This window comes from Trachinotus anak, unplaced genomic scaffold (assembly GCF_046630095.1).
Source record: "Trachinotus anak isolate AG129_WGS33_773 ecotype Australia unplaced genomic scaffold, CSIRO_AGI_Tana_v1 ptg000008l, whole genome shotgun sequence".
Lineage (NCBI taxonomy): Eukaryota > Metazoa > Chordata > Actinopteri > Carangiformes > Carangidae > Trachinotus > Trachinotus anak.
Window position 1 is genome coordinate 12,877,058 of NW_027273859.1, and position 16,366 is coordinate 12,893,423.

Sequence of the window (16,366 nt, forward strand, 5' to 3'; positions counted from 1 at the left end):
GAGCTTAAATAATGGGATGCTCATTTGCATAACGAGGGACGTTATCACCTCTACTGTCAAAAGAAAACACAACAACAGTTCTTCTGCTCCTCCCTGAGATAGATTGGGTTGGCCTACTTTAGCACTCTGGAGAGATGCACTGGAGCTCTGGCTTAGCCAAGCTCACACACGAACACACACACACGTGCACACACACACACACATGGACACACAGTCGCTCACTCACGCAAACTTTTTGGAGCGCAGCTTTCTTCTTCGCACATGCAGTCCAGCTCATCAGCTGCTGGCCTCCACTCATGAAACACAGGTACACGCACACACTAAACTGTGCACGCACAAGTGAATGCACAAGTGCATTTGTTGAGAATCTCCTCAGATGCACTCACTGACATGCAGTATCTTCAGCTGGATTAAGTTCAAGTTAGAATTTTATTTGATTTCTGTCTCTAAGAAACGTCCGTTTACTATGTTTCAAAAGATCACTCTTGGCACTTTTTTCTCTTTTCTTCTTCTTTTCTTTTGGCTTTGTTTTGCCAGAACATGGTAAGACTGAGCTCGGTTTTACATCTGTATTCTATCCTGCAACTCATGCCTGCCATTTTGGAGATGAGCTGCAGATAGAGTAGAAAAAGCTGTGTCTGGCAGCTCCACTGTCAATACAGTGCAGTTTCATGGGAAGAAACAAAATGTATTTCTCAGTCTGGAGGTAATGTTACAGTGTTGGTGATTAGAGCGTTTAAGTTAGCGGCACTTCCAAAACACTGTCAAACTCTCTGTGAACGAGGCGAGATCCTGACAGCGCTGTCTCCTCTCATAGTCGGTGCCTGGGAAAAAAAATGCAAAAACTGATTTGCATGATATCGACAGTGAAAAACACAGCAGTTCTCACAACATTGTTGACAGATTCTTTGTCTTTCTTCACCCTCCCTTGTGGCTGCCATGATGCCACTTTTATAATTTTTTCTCTCAGTATTTTGCCATATTTCATTTCATTTAATGCTTATCCTCTCCTCCCCCCCCCCCCTTCTTTCTTGCAGGTACGGATGCTGGAATCTTTGAGTTGATTGGAACAAATAGAAAGCAGAAAAAAAAGACAGATAAAGGAAGAGCAGAAGAGTGAAGGGAAAGAAGAAGAGACAGAAGAAGAAAGAGGAGAGAGAAGAAAGCATAAAGTTCTTTAGAAAGAGGAGAGAAAGAAAGAGACGGGGACGATGGGGAGGAAAAAGATTCAGATCACGCGGATTATGGATGAACGCAACAGACAGGTAAGTCCCTGGGGGATGGCAGGATGGATGAGTATGAGGGTGGAGGGGGGGAGGGGTGGGGGTGTTGGGGGGGAGGTGGGAGGTAGGAGAAACACCCTACACCCCACACAGCCCTCAACAATGAAGGTCTTCTGGGAGTCCGGGCAATATGTGAACTCAGGGACAGAGGAGTGTGTGCGGGGATAGCAAAGTTATTGCTTTGGGTAGGAGGGTTCATAATGGCAGGTTTGTGTCTCCTCAACAAACACATCTGAGGAGCATGTGTCTTAAAACGGACTTGCATAAGAACATTTGTAATTCTCAAAATCCACTCTGCTGCGGCCTCCACACAGCTGAAGCATCCTTCACACACCCAACCTCTCACACCATGCCACCCGGTTTAGCTCACTGGCAGTGGAATATTACCGGGCAGAGGGTGGTAGCAGTGGAGAAGCAGGGTGGGAGAAAATATAAACAAACAACCAAACAGAGATGGGATGGTCTGACCGGGCCAACAGGGTGGAGATGAAACAAACAATGAATCAGTATATTTCTTGAGCAAAATCACTAACCATAGGACTGCTGTAGCTTTCCTCTGCATAGCACAAAAGTGACTCTTTAAATCACTGACTCATTAATTTGAAAGAAAAAGCCCCAGGTCAAGCAGCTACCTAACAATAAAGGAATTCTTGCAGGACACCTTTTAACAACAGCTGGCAGTATTTGAGAGTGACATAATAAATTGTGGACAGCGTGATTCAAGCAGACACTACGCTCTGTGGCAGGAAATAGATAGAGACGGAGCTCTCTCACTGCCCTCGAGGCCCACAATCGATCACTTCCTGTGGCACGACTGACCACTGACACTTTGTCAGCTTCCTGGCAGCCCAATTGGATCCATACGCTGCTAACGTGGCCCCTGGATCACAGGTCAAACACAGGCAGGCACACACACCTTCTCTGAACACAGGCGAGCTTCATTGCTTTTGCCTCATCCAACATCCACAATAATGCTCTGCAACAATTTCTCACAGTGCGCTTTATCAGACACAGTCATTTGTGGCCAGTGTAAAGTGACATAAAGAGGCTCCTGGAATCGATTGGGCCATACTGGAGGAGTAATTGAAGCAGATTTTGACCGCCGTCCTGACAGATCTCAATAAATGTGATGGCAAGTAACGAGAGAATACTGAGAAGGAAGTGAGAAAGTGAGTGCACCTGGGATAAAGAAGAAACTTTCAGTAATTACCCGATTTTACTGATACATGGCATGCTCACCTCAAACACAGGGTGCCTTCAAATTTGCAGATTTGGCCCACAGAAAGGAGAGATACATATAAAGAGACACGTAGAAAAAGCAGGGAGGGTGTGTGACAGTATGTGGTCATATTCTAAATCACGTATTTGTTATTGAAAGTGAGACAGACAGAGAGACAGAGCAAGAGCAAGGAGGAGGTCACAGAGTTTTAGATGAGGACTGAAGCTATCGTGTTGCAGCAGCACCCACACTTCCTCCTTACTGTTATCTCAGCCCTTCTCTCTCATCCCACCTTAGACTGGGCCAGTCAGTTGCACCAAGCACTCCGGCTCCTGAGGATAAGGAGGGAAAGAGGGAGACAGGAAGGACACCTGAGGGGAATCGATGCCTGAGATATCCGGGCTTTACTTACAGGGAGAGGAGGAGGGAGGCGAGCAGTGGGAGGAGAGAGAAAGGGTTCAGGGAAAGGAAAATCAATATATCACTGGATTTTTGTTGTTTTGATCTCTTAAATGATAGATTACTTTTTTAGTTGTTGTTTAAATCTAATAACTATTCCTATTGGATCTGATGTCATGAAGTCTTGTGGAGGGTACCACATGCCGTTCAGTGTCATTCAACCTATGGCCTAAATAAATGACATCACCACTTTCTTGTAGGGGTGGATCACAAGACAAAGACAGAGACAGCAAACTTAAATTTTCTGGTTAAAACAAAACAAAAAAAAAACCAAAAAAAAAAAAACGGAAGCTTTGGCTTTGCATATTTTCACTTCCTTTTTGAGGAAATGTCCCAGAGCCCAAGCCAAATAAACACCAGAGGAGTTTGTTATAGTGTTTCTTTCAACCACAAATTCTTTACATACTTTTACTGTTTTATGTCTAAAAAGTTTTGCCGTCTTCTTTAAGCTCATCTGTGGTCTTTTGTGTTTAACAGATATTTTTTTCATGGTTTGTACAAAATACATAGTGATAGTGACAGTTACATGTGACCAACATAATATGAATATATTATTTATCTATATAATAACAGCTCATAAAGTTGTATAAAACAGGACATCGTACCTGTTTCATTCGAAAATAACAATATAAAGCTATTGTAACATTTTTCCCTGAGTCTACACACACACTTCATATTGCAGGCCTTTTTGGAGTGGCACCACTCTGTGTGGCTGTCAACGCTACCTTGCCACCTACAGGTTTGCACTGCCTCCCCACCCCTGCCCCCCCTGCATCGGCAGCACCATAGTGGGCACAGGGCCTGGCTCTCTCTGGGCGGCCACTTTGGGCTGCCACCCCCAGGCCCTGAAACACTTCCCCAGAGCAGGGGCAGAAGGACCAGGCCTCCCTGGCGTTGACTGGCTGCCCGGAGCTCTGGACAGTGGGCAGCAGTGTGTGAGCCCTGGCTCCAAGCCCCTCGACCACTCAGACCCTCTCCCAGCCTCGGGCACATGAAAGAGCCCCCTGTGCCATAAACTCATGGGCTGCACACAGAGAGCAGACTCTCTTGCCCCAGCTCACTCACTCACACACACACACACACACACTCACACACACGCAGATAGACAAGTACACACGCCTACAGTACAGTACAAGATACATGCACAGGTGTGTGTGCTCATACACACACGGGCATAGATTTGAGACATAACAGATTATACACTCAGATAAATACTTAGACGGTGCATTTCATGTCTTGTTTGTGCAGCGTAGACAAATGCACGCTTGTAAACACATCTAAAACACATCTATCTCTCTGGAGTCGGTCTTGGGGATCGACTAATTTACTGCAATTGGCTCTAATTAGTGTTACCTCTCTAGCCAGTACACTCTGTGGGCTTAATTTAGGATGACTTGTTTGTGCGAATCTGTGTGTATGTGTGGGACATGTGGGTTCCAAGGGGGAGGAGACCCAGGGCCAAAGGTTAAACATGCATCAGGTCATCAGTGACAGGAAGTAAAACAACAGGATTTCCCAGCTCCCACAAACAACAGTCACACTAACACATACTTGGCTGGAGGAAGATAGAAAAAAAAAAAGACACGTGTTTTTATGTCTTCCTGCATACGTCTCCTCAATTCCCTCACCATTTAAACTGCAGCGCTGCAGCTGAAATAAGGGGTCTTTTTGTTTCTACGACAAAGCATTCTTCTCTCCAATCAACAGCACTGGGGTGAGAAAATGTGCGAGTGAAATTAACAGCAGGAAAATAATGAGGCCCACAGGGTAGCTCCTCACCCCTGCACCCCTCCTCTGATTCCCTGTTTCCCACCTTCTACCATCTCCTTCGTTTACCACAGCGAGTGGCACTCCTCTCTGTCATATGTTCGGCGCTGCGAGACCTCACCTGAAAAGGGCTCACTAAGCTCACACCTCCCTTCTCCTGTATTTTTATTCTCTTTTGCCTTCTCTACTTACCCCTTGTTTTGTTTCTCATGCACATGTTCTTCACATGGTTCATTTTGCTCTCTCACCTCAACTCTACCAGCCCCCCACCCCCCACCCCCCCAGACTAGAAAGTCCTAATGGTGTTTCTAGCTTCCTCTCATTTCTTTCCTTTGTTTGTTATACAGCTCATTATGTTGGGCTTTTATTTTCTAAAATAAATGTATGTGCATTTCTATTATTTTTTAAATGAGATATTATGTGAGAAATTTCTAATACAAATATCTGATTATAAAAATATGTTTACCAGTTTTAGCTTTTTTTCTCCTTTTTTAACAATGACTTTGAGGGACTGGCTCAGAATTTTTTATCCTATCTCCATTTTTCTCTTCTGCTTGGAGCAAATTCTGAGCTGTGCTTGTCATAAGATGACTTCATTTAGTGAAACCAGAGGTTAATAGGGTCTTCTTGCTGCAGAAATCACTGCAACAATTAGAAGCTTTGGGACATACAATCTATGTGAAAATCAATTCAAACCAAGCAGGTTCTTTTAAGAAAAAAAGTCCTTTTTTAAAAAAGTGAAAATTGGCCTTAGTGCCACGACAAAAGTTATTTTTGTCATTCCGGCCACTAACTTGGGCCTTGCAATGTAACATCCACTTTCTTTTGTCAGCGGGCATATCCTTTTCCAGTTGCGGTTTTTCAGCATAAACAGGAACATACAGAGAAGGAGGCATAACCAGCCATTTCAGTGCTGTACTGAAACGTAATTACCAGATCTGGTAAGAAGAACAATCTAAACTAGTATTTATTTTAAGACATGCAGCTATAACTAAAACTGGCATAATTAAGACACTCCTCCATCAGTTTCTCAGATTAGCTTTTAACTACCCAAAGTGGACACTTTTGATTTAGACATTGAATGAAGAAATATTTGGTGTCTGCTGCCTCTTGTTCCTACTGTATAATGAAGGCGCACTGAAAAAGGATGATAAGTGGGGTTTTGAGGAGAGAGAAGAGCATAGCATATATTAGAAGTAGGACAAAGCCTCTTTTGTCGTAATACCCCTCTTAACAGCTTCTTTGGCTGTGAGGCAGAGTTCAGGCCCAGGTCCTGGGCTCCTCTTATTCCTTTTGCGTAAGCCCGTGTCTTCCTGCTTGGCCCCTGACAATGGGATAAGTGTTTGTCTCAAGACAAATCGTGCAGCTCCATAGCTGACTGACATCTATGTGTGCGTGAGCGGTTGCGTGCGCGTGTGTGTGTGTCCCTGCATGCACGGCCATGTTTGGTTTGCTAACCAGCAGTTTTTGGTGCCTGTCTCTCCACTCCTCCTCTTCCTCCACCTCCTCCTCCCCCAGGGAAGCAGGCAGGAGGTGGGAAGCAGAAGCGAAGCCATTGTGAAGGGGAAGCCACTGGCCTCTTCCTGTTATGAGAGGAAATGCATACAAATGTGCTTCCTGTGCGTCCGCCCCCTCTCTTCTCCCTCCTCCTCCTCCCTCCCTCCCCCTCTTTCTCTTTCCCCTCTCACCCATGTGGCAGAGAGTCAGCCACTATCCCTCCTTTCTTCTCGTCCCTCTGTTTATCCTGGGCGTTTTTCTCCTTTTTTGCTGGAGGAAATGTGACAGGTCAATTGTGTAGAGCCAAGCTGATTATCTCATTTTTAGAAATTATTTATTTCTTTTTATTCGCCATTTTCCAGTGGTAGCATACATATAATTTAATCTAAATACACAAACATACACATGTAGAATGAAGATAAAGAGAGAAAGATGTAAGAAAAGCACAAAGAATTCAAATAAAGAGAGGGGACGTGATGGTGACGTGCTTGGGAGTTTGCAGGGGTGTGTGCCTGAATGCATTTGTGTGTGCATGTGTCTGAATCTCTCTTGGGATGGGGTTTGTGGAGGAGGATAGGGGTGAACAAGTAAAGCTTATGTGTCACTATGAGTCTAAAGTATGTTCACTATGAGTTAGTGCTCATTATGCACCAAAGTAATTGAGAGTTGTACAAGATAACGTTCCTTCAGGGGTTATTTGAAGGGTATTTTGTTCTCCTTCACAGAGTTGTAGAAGGAATCTCTCTCTTTTACTCACTTACTTATTGTGGCCATGAGATTTTCCATAATTGAGTAATCTCTTAGAAGGTTAAGGGTTTGTTGTGAAATTTGGTGAGTTTTAAAAGACATTGTCAAGCACAAATATTCAAGGAGACTTAAGATGCTCAGGCAAATTTGTTTTTTCTGTTGTAGATGCAGAGCAATAATTCATACACTGTCCTAGAAGCATAAAACGATAGCTTGAGAGTTAAGTGTCCCATTATGCCACGATTTTGTCTTTCCCTCAATGATTACCAGAGATGGACAAAAACATTGTGCATGTGTGTCTGTGTGTCATGCTCTCTGTGTACCTAACAGCACCCACTGACCAAGGAAACAAAGAGTGCACCTACACTGACACATGGGTGGCTTACGATGTGTTTTTCTGGTTTAACGGCAAAGACTCATTCAGTAAGAAAGCAATTGTTCTTGCTCAATTTAATCCAAGCATCACAATTATACTGTAGGTGCTTGAACAAAATAAAATTAGAAACTAGAAGCTTTTCAGTAAAGCGAAAAAAAACATTTATCTTCTGCGAAAAGCACTCAGAGCCTGACACTGTCATATATCTGTACATGTTTGTAGATCAGGGGTACCATTCATAGCATCTGCTGTTACCCACTTGAAAGTGCACTAGTTTACACCTCTCTGTGTGGGCTGAGAGAGCTGTTTTAAGGCTTCACAGGAAAGGCCAGTGGTGACATCACCAGCGTGAATGTTGATGGGCTGAAAGGGTCACATCATGTGAGGCATCATGTGAGGCCATGAAGTCACTACAGAGTCACCTCAGTCAGTGAAACTGAATACTGCACATTAGACTTGCATAGATGAAACACAGTACAAGTTAGCACATCCCACATGATGTTTTCACCAGTATTTACCATCGAGATAGCATTTATGTGCAAGCCAACTGTCTTTTAAGTGTAGGTATGTGTTCAAGCAGGCATGCACTGTATATATGTGCCTGTGTATTTATGGATGTGTGCGCATGGCATTAGTAATATATGTGATTTGGAGGTAGCAGGTTGTACGTGTCAGATTGAGATGTGGGGGTGTGGTGTGATATTTATGTAGGTGTTATTGTTTGGTCAGTTAAGGCTTTTTGTAATCACACTCATTCTGTGCCTGTGGTGTTGTTCAAGTCAGTCTATGTGTGAATTATAAATGCATGCACAGATCCTCTTTTAAAGTGTGAGGCTCAAGACAACTTTGATTGGATTCTGCCCTTGTTTGTACATGTTGGAATAAGAAGCAGAGAATGAGTGTATCAAAAAGGTTGCTGGTTTGAGTCCCTGGACTGGCTGAAAAAATGTGGCCAACATCCACAGCTGAAGCACCCTTGGGCAAGGCATCTCACCTCCCAACTTCTCCCTGGGCGCCTCAGCTGTGGCTGGCCAATGAAGAATTCTTCATCTATCTTCTTCATCTTCAAAGTTGCTTACTAGCTTACACTGCTTTGTGTGTGTATGGGGTTACACACTGATGTGTGCCAGTGGTTGACTAATATGTGAGTGAACCGAGCCAGCATGTGGACCTCTGGGACCCACAGCCAGCCCAGTGTGTGTGCCACGTGCCACCTTCTGAAACATTAATGGCCCCAGCAGAGTGTGTGACTGAGTGAGTGGGTGATAACGGAGCTGGGCCAGGAGCTAGCTGTGTCCTGCGTCTGCCCCTGGTGCCCCTTGCATCAAAACACCAGGGGAAGACAACACTGTACATGTCCTGTTCCTGAATAGTCTGCTTTGACCTTATGTCCTACAGTCCTGTCATCTTACATACGCGCTCATGTACGACTTGTGCTGTGGCTCTGTAGCTCTAAGGCTTGCAGACCCCTTTAAGCTGCTTACGTTTCAGTTTTGGACGGTACAGCTCAGAGTTGGTTGGATATGACAATTAATCTTATTGTCACAAGATGCCTTTTGATCTCACGGCGTTAAGAATAAGGCTTGTTTTTTTCACATTTCAGTTTCACAATGTAAATGTCAGCATGGTATTTAGAACCCAGGGGAGCTTTTTCTCCTTGTGTCGTCAATGAATCAGATGAGTGTTTGTGTCGAGGTACAGAACCTGACTTTGCACACACTGGTTCTTCAGGAGTCAAAACTACGTACGTGTCTCTGATTTCAGCCTCAGTTATCTGACAGATTGGCATGGTGCGGTGACATCACTGCAAAACCTTTAAGGGGGGCTGGTCCAGGATATTGCAGTTCATGCAAGGTTCCACCCACTCTTAGTAGAGAGGGCGACAGAGAGGTGAGGGATAGTTTGATATTCAGTTTCCCTGGTGCATCCTGGAAGATATGATTTCAGGTAATCCAAAACTATCTATCAATATCCATTCAGCCCTAGCTCCTCTTTCAGGGTTTGAAGTTGTAAAGAGAAAATGTGAAGGGCATTGCGTGATAGATTTATGCTACAAATCATGCATTACTCTGATCTACCACACACAGAGATCTCTTGTTTGTAAAGGTCAATACAGCCTGCAGTTATTGTCTTTATCCATGCTTTCAGAGCATGTTTAACTGAGAGCAAAGAGTTTTCATTCTGTATTTTTTGGCCCACTTAAGTGTCAGAAGAGAATAGACAAACATGCAGTTAATCAACAAACTGAGATCATTAGCTACCAGCTGGGCACAGTTCTGGCACTATTTCCTCTTAGTAAAAAGCTTTGTCAATACAGATCTCCAATGCAGATAATACTCATAGTACAAAACAAACAAAAATAAAAGAAATTTCAATAAAAAAAAAAAAAAAAAAGGGAGGGAAGCTGGCAGAGGCACGTTTTCTATTTTTTTTCCCTTACAGCCAAAGTGCTTGCACACATGGCTTGGAAAAGAAACCAGGTGCAGCTCACTGGAATTAACTCACTTTCACTGCTCCAGTTTTGATCCAAACAATAGAGGAGCAGAGGCTGTTCTATTTTGACAATGTGGGCACTTGTATGCCTGTCTTATTAAAGGTCTTGGGCCTCACTTGCACCTACCCACAAACAGAGAGAGTGAGAGAAAAAAAAAGTCCCATTACAGAGGACAATTTTTGTGGTTTATGTTGAGCTCATTGTCACAATTTGAGCGCTCACAAACAGCTTGAAGCATAGTCAGGGAACCCATCCGTTATTTATATCAGTGGCTTGTTATTCGCTATGAGAGGCAGTTAATTGGGCAGCAGAACAATGTGGGTTAATATCACTGTGAGAAATGTGCATGTCTCAAGTATTTTTTAAAGATTAAAATAGTTATAGGTATGTGCACTTCTGTTGTGCAAACCATTTGAAAGGCACGATTTAACCAGACACATGTTCCATGATGAACCTCTGCACGCTTTGATGTACAAGCAATAACTGATCTTCCTTACCGTTATCTGTCTGAGACAGAGTATTTTCAGTTCCTTAAATGCAAGCCCAGCTTCTTTTTTTCTTCTTTTTTTCCTGGTATCGTGGATGGACTGTTAGAGTCAGCTGGTGCTGAACCATCAGCAGACTTTCCTTTAATGCTGTTTTCCTGAGAACTGCTTATTTTAAAGAGGAAAAGTTAGTATGTCGGATTTCTGTTTATTTCTTGCATACTAAGTGAGTAGGCCTTGGGTGGGGGATTTTTTTTTTTTTGCAGTTAAATGATTATCACAACTCAAATCAGACAGGTTGATTTCATCATAAGGATGCAACTGAAAATTCATGTATGAACATAAATCTCAGTTATGTATACGTTGTTCTTACCTCAGCTAATCTTTATCCTTTTTTTCACCTTTTTTGCCTAGGTGACATTTACAAAGCGAAAGTTTGGCCTGATGAAGAAGGCGTATGAGCTGAGTGTGCTGTGTGACTGTGAGATTGCCCTGATCATCTTCAATAGCACCAACAAGCTGTTCCAGTACGCCAGCACAGACATGGACAAGGTCCTGCTTAAATACACCGAGTACAACGAGCCCCATGAGAGCAGGACCAACTCTGATATTGTGGAGGTAAGTTACAAGAAAACACAGACGGCACACGTGCGTGCGCACACAGTTGCACGGGAGCACACATGCATGCACAGACACATGCACACTCATGCAAACATACAGAAAACGCAAGCAGGCAGATGCTTACAGCATTCGTGACTCATTCAGCAACCCTTACTTCTCTCTTTTGGTCCTCACACCTAGCATGGTGTAAGAAATAATTGCTCACATAGTTTGTTACCTAAGGGTTCAGTCACAATATCAATCACTTTCAGAAAATTAAAAAGTGCTTTAAGACTCACGGTAAGTCATTAACTTCATGAAAATATGTTTATTTAAATTGTGTTGTGTATACTTTGTAACATAAAAGAGGCATGTTTTAGAGCCTGTATTGATTTGGACCTTTCAGACTGTCCCCTGTGGTGTGTAATCACCAGCCCCTGCCCTTGGTGTCATGTCACCATTGATGTGCCTCTTAGAGGAGGATGTTGATCTGACTTACTTTGGACACATGTCGCTTGTGTGGCTCAAGGCGATGTTAAACAGCGCTGTCAGGCCAGCCAGTAGGCAGGTAGATAAAGCAGGAAATGACGCTGGCACCCTCCAGGATCCTTAAGCTCTCAACGTGAACCTGTTATGCAACATTCACACTGGAGCTCTGACAAACCTGGTGGGCCACACACACAGACATGCACGCATTCAAGCAGAGTCTATCCCTTTCTCTTGCGCACATACATTTACACTCACGCCACACTGCTGCTTGCTGATTAAACTGCACCTGTCATACATACATAATGTTTAAGGAATAAAAATGATCAAAGTATAAAAATGTCACAGAGTATATGCAATATGCAAACCCAGATTACATTATAATGAAAAATCTAGATGCTGTGCACATTACATAAATATTTGCCAGTTGTTTATATTTCATGATTCAGATACAATTTTACACAATTATTAGATATAGTTTTAGAAATATTTGAAAATAGATTTGGATTTCGCAGTATATGTGGTAAGACATGTATATTTGCAGCTAAGAGGTCACACAAAAGTGTGTCAACTGTGTCCTTATGTACTCGCTTGTTTTTATTGTTTATGCATGCTTGGTTTGTAATTCAACAGGCACCTGATGGCAGCATAATGTTAATTTGTTAGGTCAGCTTGGTCAAAATGTATGCAAAACACTTAACACACTTAACTCTGTCATCATCAGAGTTTAAAAATTGAATTTACCAGAAGAAAAGTGCCCCATACGCCCCCACACACACCCCCCCACACACACACGCGCACACACACACACACACACACACACACACACACACACACACACACACACATGCACGCGCGCACGCACCCACACACACACACACACACACACACACACACACACACACCTATGGGCCCTAACACAGGATGAAACAGCATAGGACATGTTTTTATCTTTTCATATGGGTGTTGGTGGGCTTGTTGCCTGCCCACGGGTGGACAGGCCCACAGGGAGTACTCCTATTCCAGATGGCACTCTGCCCCTGACTACAAACCATTTGAATATACACTATGATATAAATGTCTCCCACATTTGGAGAAATGTAGCCCTGCATTATTCTCTTCCTTTATACAGCATAAATAAATTTATGGCAACAAAACTAAACAGTGGTTTGCTATTGACATTATTGGTTTTGTGCCACCGCAGTTTCCATTTGGTGCAGTCAAATTTGTTGTGTGTTAATGTAGCTCATACATCAAGTGATGCAGCACTCAACATATGGCTAACCTTTATGATGAAAACAAAGAGAATGGACTGGGTCCATTATCATGGACAGCATTTAGAAGCACAAATAAATCTACTAGACACAACATAACAACTTATTCGCTTTTGCAATGCAGCATCTGCTCTTATTCGTTTCCTATAATTCATATTATATTATTATTTTTTCGATTTATAAATGCAGTCAAGACTGAGACATTTTAAGCTTCAATTCTTAAAAAAACAAACAAACATGAAATCGTTTTTTTCATAGTTATAATATGTTGTGCTACGCTAAAACATTACATAATCAGCAAAGCTATATACATCTACGCTGTGTGCCCAATGTTTAGTTTTAGGCTTGTTAGAAATCCTCAGTTACCAAGTATATCAGAAGGGATAAAAGATAATCCTCTATGCATTATATCATTTACATTAACCCATTTAGCATCTACTCATATTCCCAGCGTGCCTATAAGCACTGGTATCCTTTATGCACCAAGCCCTTCAGCCACCCTTCAGTCAGTGTATTACCCTGCCCCAGGTGAACCCATGAAGAGAGCCGTCACATGTTTCAGCAAGTGCCTGTGACGAGAGCCGCCTGCTTTGAAGCTCTCTCTTTAACTGTGTCTCCATTATAGAGCAGAGGATGGCTAACGTGTAAACAGCCGTGTCAGGGGAAGACGCTAAAGAGCCTAGTGGGGGAGAGTGCTGTGGAGCACTACCTACACTGTGATCCCTGGAGGACTCATTTCTCTGAGCGACTCACAGTGGGAGAAATCGATCTGAAGAGGCCTTCAGCCTTAGCTGCAGCGTGCTAACGGGATTGGCCACAGGGCTGACACTAGCACGTTTAGCATGGATGGGAGGAGGGTGTGTGTTTAGGGAGGGGGAGCAAGGGGGACTGGGGGGGTTGGATCTCTCCCGCCAGGCCCTGTGTGCTGCTGCTAGGCTACGTCACAGGTGCAAGAACATGGGTGATTGCGCGTTTAATTTGGGGGAGGGAGGGGCAGGAGTGAAGTGTACTTCCTGTTGAGATGGCAGGATGATGAGGAGGAGGTCAAGAACAAGATGAAGGGCAGGGTTTAGGTTTGATGACAAAATCTAGGTTCCCCCACAAAGGAATAATAGGACTTTAAAGACGCCATCTAATATGTGACATATCTAATTTCAGATTTGTAGAAAGCTCTGGTCTTTAGAAGTACACAGAAATGCATGTATCTCTCTTACTCTGTTTCTGCTGTGCCTGAAGGTGTAGTGGGAGGAGAGGCAGAGGTAGGGGAGCGGAGCTCAGAATGTGGGCGGCTGGCATAGAGGCCTGCTACATTAGCAATAAAGCTCTATGTAATTAGCATGTCTTTGGTTGATAATTAGCGTTGTTGAGAGAGTGGCACTGAGAGCGTTGCACAGCCTCTCTAGCTACAGCATGTTTACAAGAGGCTGGAGGGCTTTTCTCTCTCTCTCTCCCTCACTCTTTTTCTGTTTTTTTTTCATCCAGTTTTTCATTAAACATACAGTATACTCTAAAAAAAAATTTGCATTATGTTGAATTCATGTATGGGTCATTTAGTGTATGTATATAAGAGGCAGAAAGAGGGGGACAGAAAGAGACAGATAAAGAGGGATATATATAGAGAGAGGAGTGGTAAAGAAGGTCTTGATGACTCACTTGAAAACCGTCTCAGCTGGGAATGACACTTCCACAAATATCTGTGAAAGCAAAAGACCAAGGAACCAAAGCTAACCCTCCTCTGAGCACAAGTGGTGAAACAAAAGAAGCGTTGCCAATTGAAAACGGCTACAAGTTATTATTGTCACATTCACAATGCATGACACCCAGACACCCATAATAATCAGATAAATACAGTGACAATTTTGAAACAAACTGAGGACATGGTTTTTTAATGTTGTGAATGCTTCCATCTAATCACAAGACACACACATGTTGCCGTGTGGGATACCTATACTCACAAAAACTCCCCCCAAGTGGCTGTAATAAAACATGTACTACACTGTGTGATCAGCTGTTACATAAACAAGTGGGGAGGTCCTCTTAATTAATGCTAATTGTTCAAAGAGACATCTAAGCTCATCTAGGCTCTCATGGCCGGATGAAAGCAAACACAGATCATCCAGTGATCCACCAGCACTGGATGTCCAAACGGGGTCCAAGTGTGTTGTCCTGGCAGGTCTACAGTACACTCTGAGTCTGGCTCCAGATAAAACAGTCAAACACGCAGATAGATTTCCTATACTTGCTGTCTGCCAGGCCAGTTTCCTGGACATGTGAACAGCATTAGAGGAGAAATGGGAAGCTGTGTTGGGAAATGACAAGAGAATAGATCCATCTCTCCTTTTCCCTTCTTTTCCCTTCTTCCTTGTTTAAGAATAATCACTTTGAGCTTTTATTGGTGATTTATTATGTCAGTATGGGGGTTGTTAATTGCAATAGCACATGAAAGAGTCCTTTCTTTCCCCTCCCGATGATTGCAGATCAAGCCCAAACCTAAGCAGCGCTGGCTGGCTCTTGCTGTGATTGAACAGCCTCAAATCCAACAACACACTTGGGCTGTGCCAAATCCCTGTTCCACAATGTGTTTGTTTTCCCCTCTGTTGAAACAAAGAACACAGGTTTGTGAAACAACTAAAGGGCTAGTGAGCGAGCTGCGATAGGGAGCTATATCCCCTCAATGCCTGGATATACCTGACTAGAAGGAGACAAAGATGCTATAATGTTTTTGTGCATATGCGTATATGATAAAAGCTGATGAGCTTATGTGCACACCCACAAAAGTGTGTCCTGGCTACACTGCATGGGTGTATGCGTGTATACACGCATGGTGACAATTGTTCTTGAACCCTGCAGAGCTGACGGCATTGTGATGACCTCAGCCAGCACAGCACACCCTGATGCCATTGGCTCAAGTATCACATGGAATGGCACATGGCTCGTGGTACTGAGCTGACCTGCCTGCTTGCCTACCAACCAGAAGAAAGGCCGCTGGCCAATCCCATTTCCAGCAGATTAACCTAATCTCAAAGTTCAGCTCACCCTGTAATCTTAAACAGCAGCAGCAGCAGCAGGGACCTGCCTCCCCACCTATCCTCAACTCATTTCTCTCCCTTCTTCCCTCCTCTCTCTCCCTCTGTCCTCACCTAGAAGGAACTACTGAATGAGAGGGGGAAGGGGAGGGACAGAGGGATGGATGAGTGTGAGAAGAGAAGGAGGGAGGGAAAGAGGGATGGAGGGAGGAAGGCTGGTAATTATTTCCAAAGGTCATTCTGTTAATGACTACCCGCTTGGCTAATGAGATTCAGCAAAGCTCCCTCACCATGTTTCACCCGGCGTATGTTTCACCCGTGTGCCGAGATGTGTGAGAAGCACAGGTGTGATTTCAGCCCAGTGACAGTCCACTGGAGGGAGGGAGGGAGGGAGGGAGGGAGGGAAAGTGGGGGGTTGGGGGGGCGGGGGTCATTGCAAGCCTTTACAATGTTGTTTCATTTGGCAAAAAAAAAAAACGTGATTTTCCACACATTCTAAATACTACAGAGACTAATTTGGTTGATTTCACTGTCATTTACCTAAAAAAAGTCCCTCTTTATTCATTTAAATGCTGTTTTCTCTGCTTTCTCATAAAACTCTTGCAAGTCAACAGAACATGTGATCTCCCTCTCTGAACTGCCAGTGTGCTAAT

The 16,366-nt window shown here is 43.6% G+C and overlaps 1 protein-coding gene across 17 annotated transcripts in view; it reads left to right on the forward strand.

Moving 5' to 3' along the window:
• Window positions 1-16,366, forward strand: part of mef2cb (myocyte enhancer factor 2cb) — a 71,127-nt gene that overhangs the window by 31,223 nt on the left and 23,538 nt on the right. For all 17 annotated transcript variants that reach the window (XM_071482687.1, XM_071482685.1, XM_071482683.1 and 14 more), the window contains 2 exons: window positions 1,038-1,265; window positions 10,742-10,945. In XM_071482687.1, coding sequence (XP_071338788.1) covers window positions 1,212-1,265; window positions 10,742-10,945 — 258 coding nt within the window. In that variant the 5' untranslated portion in view covers window positions 1,038-1,211. The remainder of the gene's footprint in view (window positions 1-1,037; window positions 1,266-10,741; window positions 10,946-16,366) is intronic.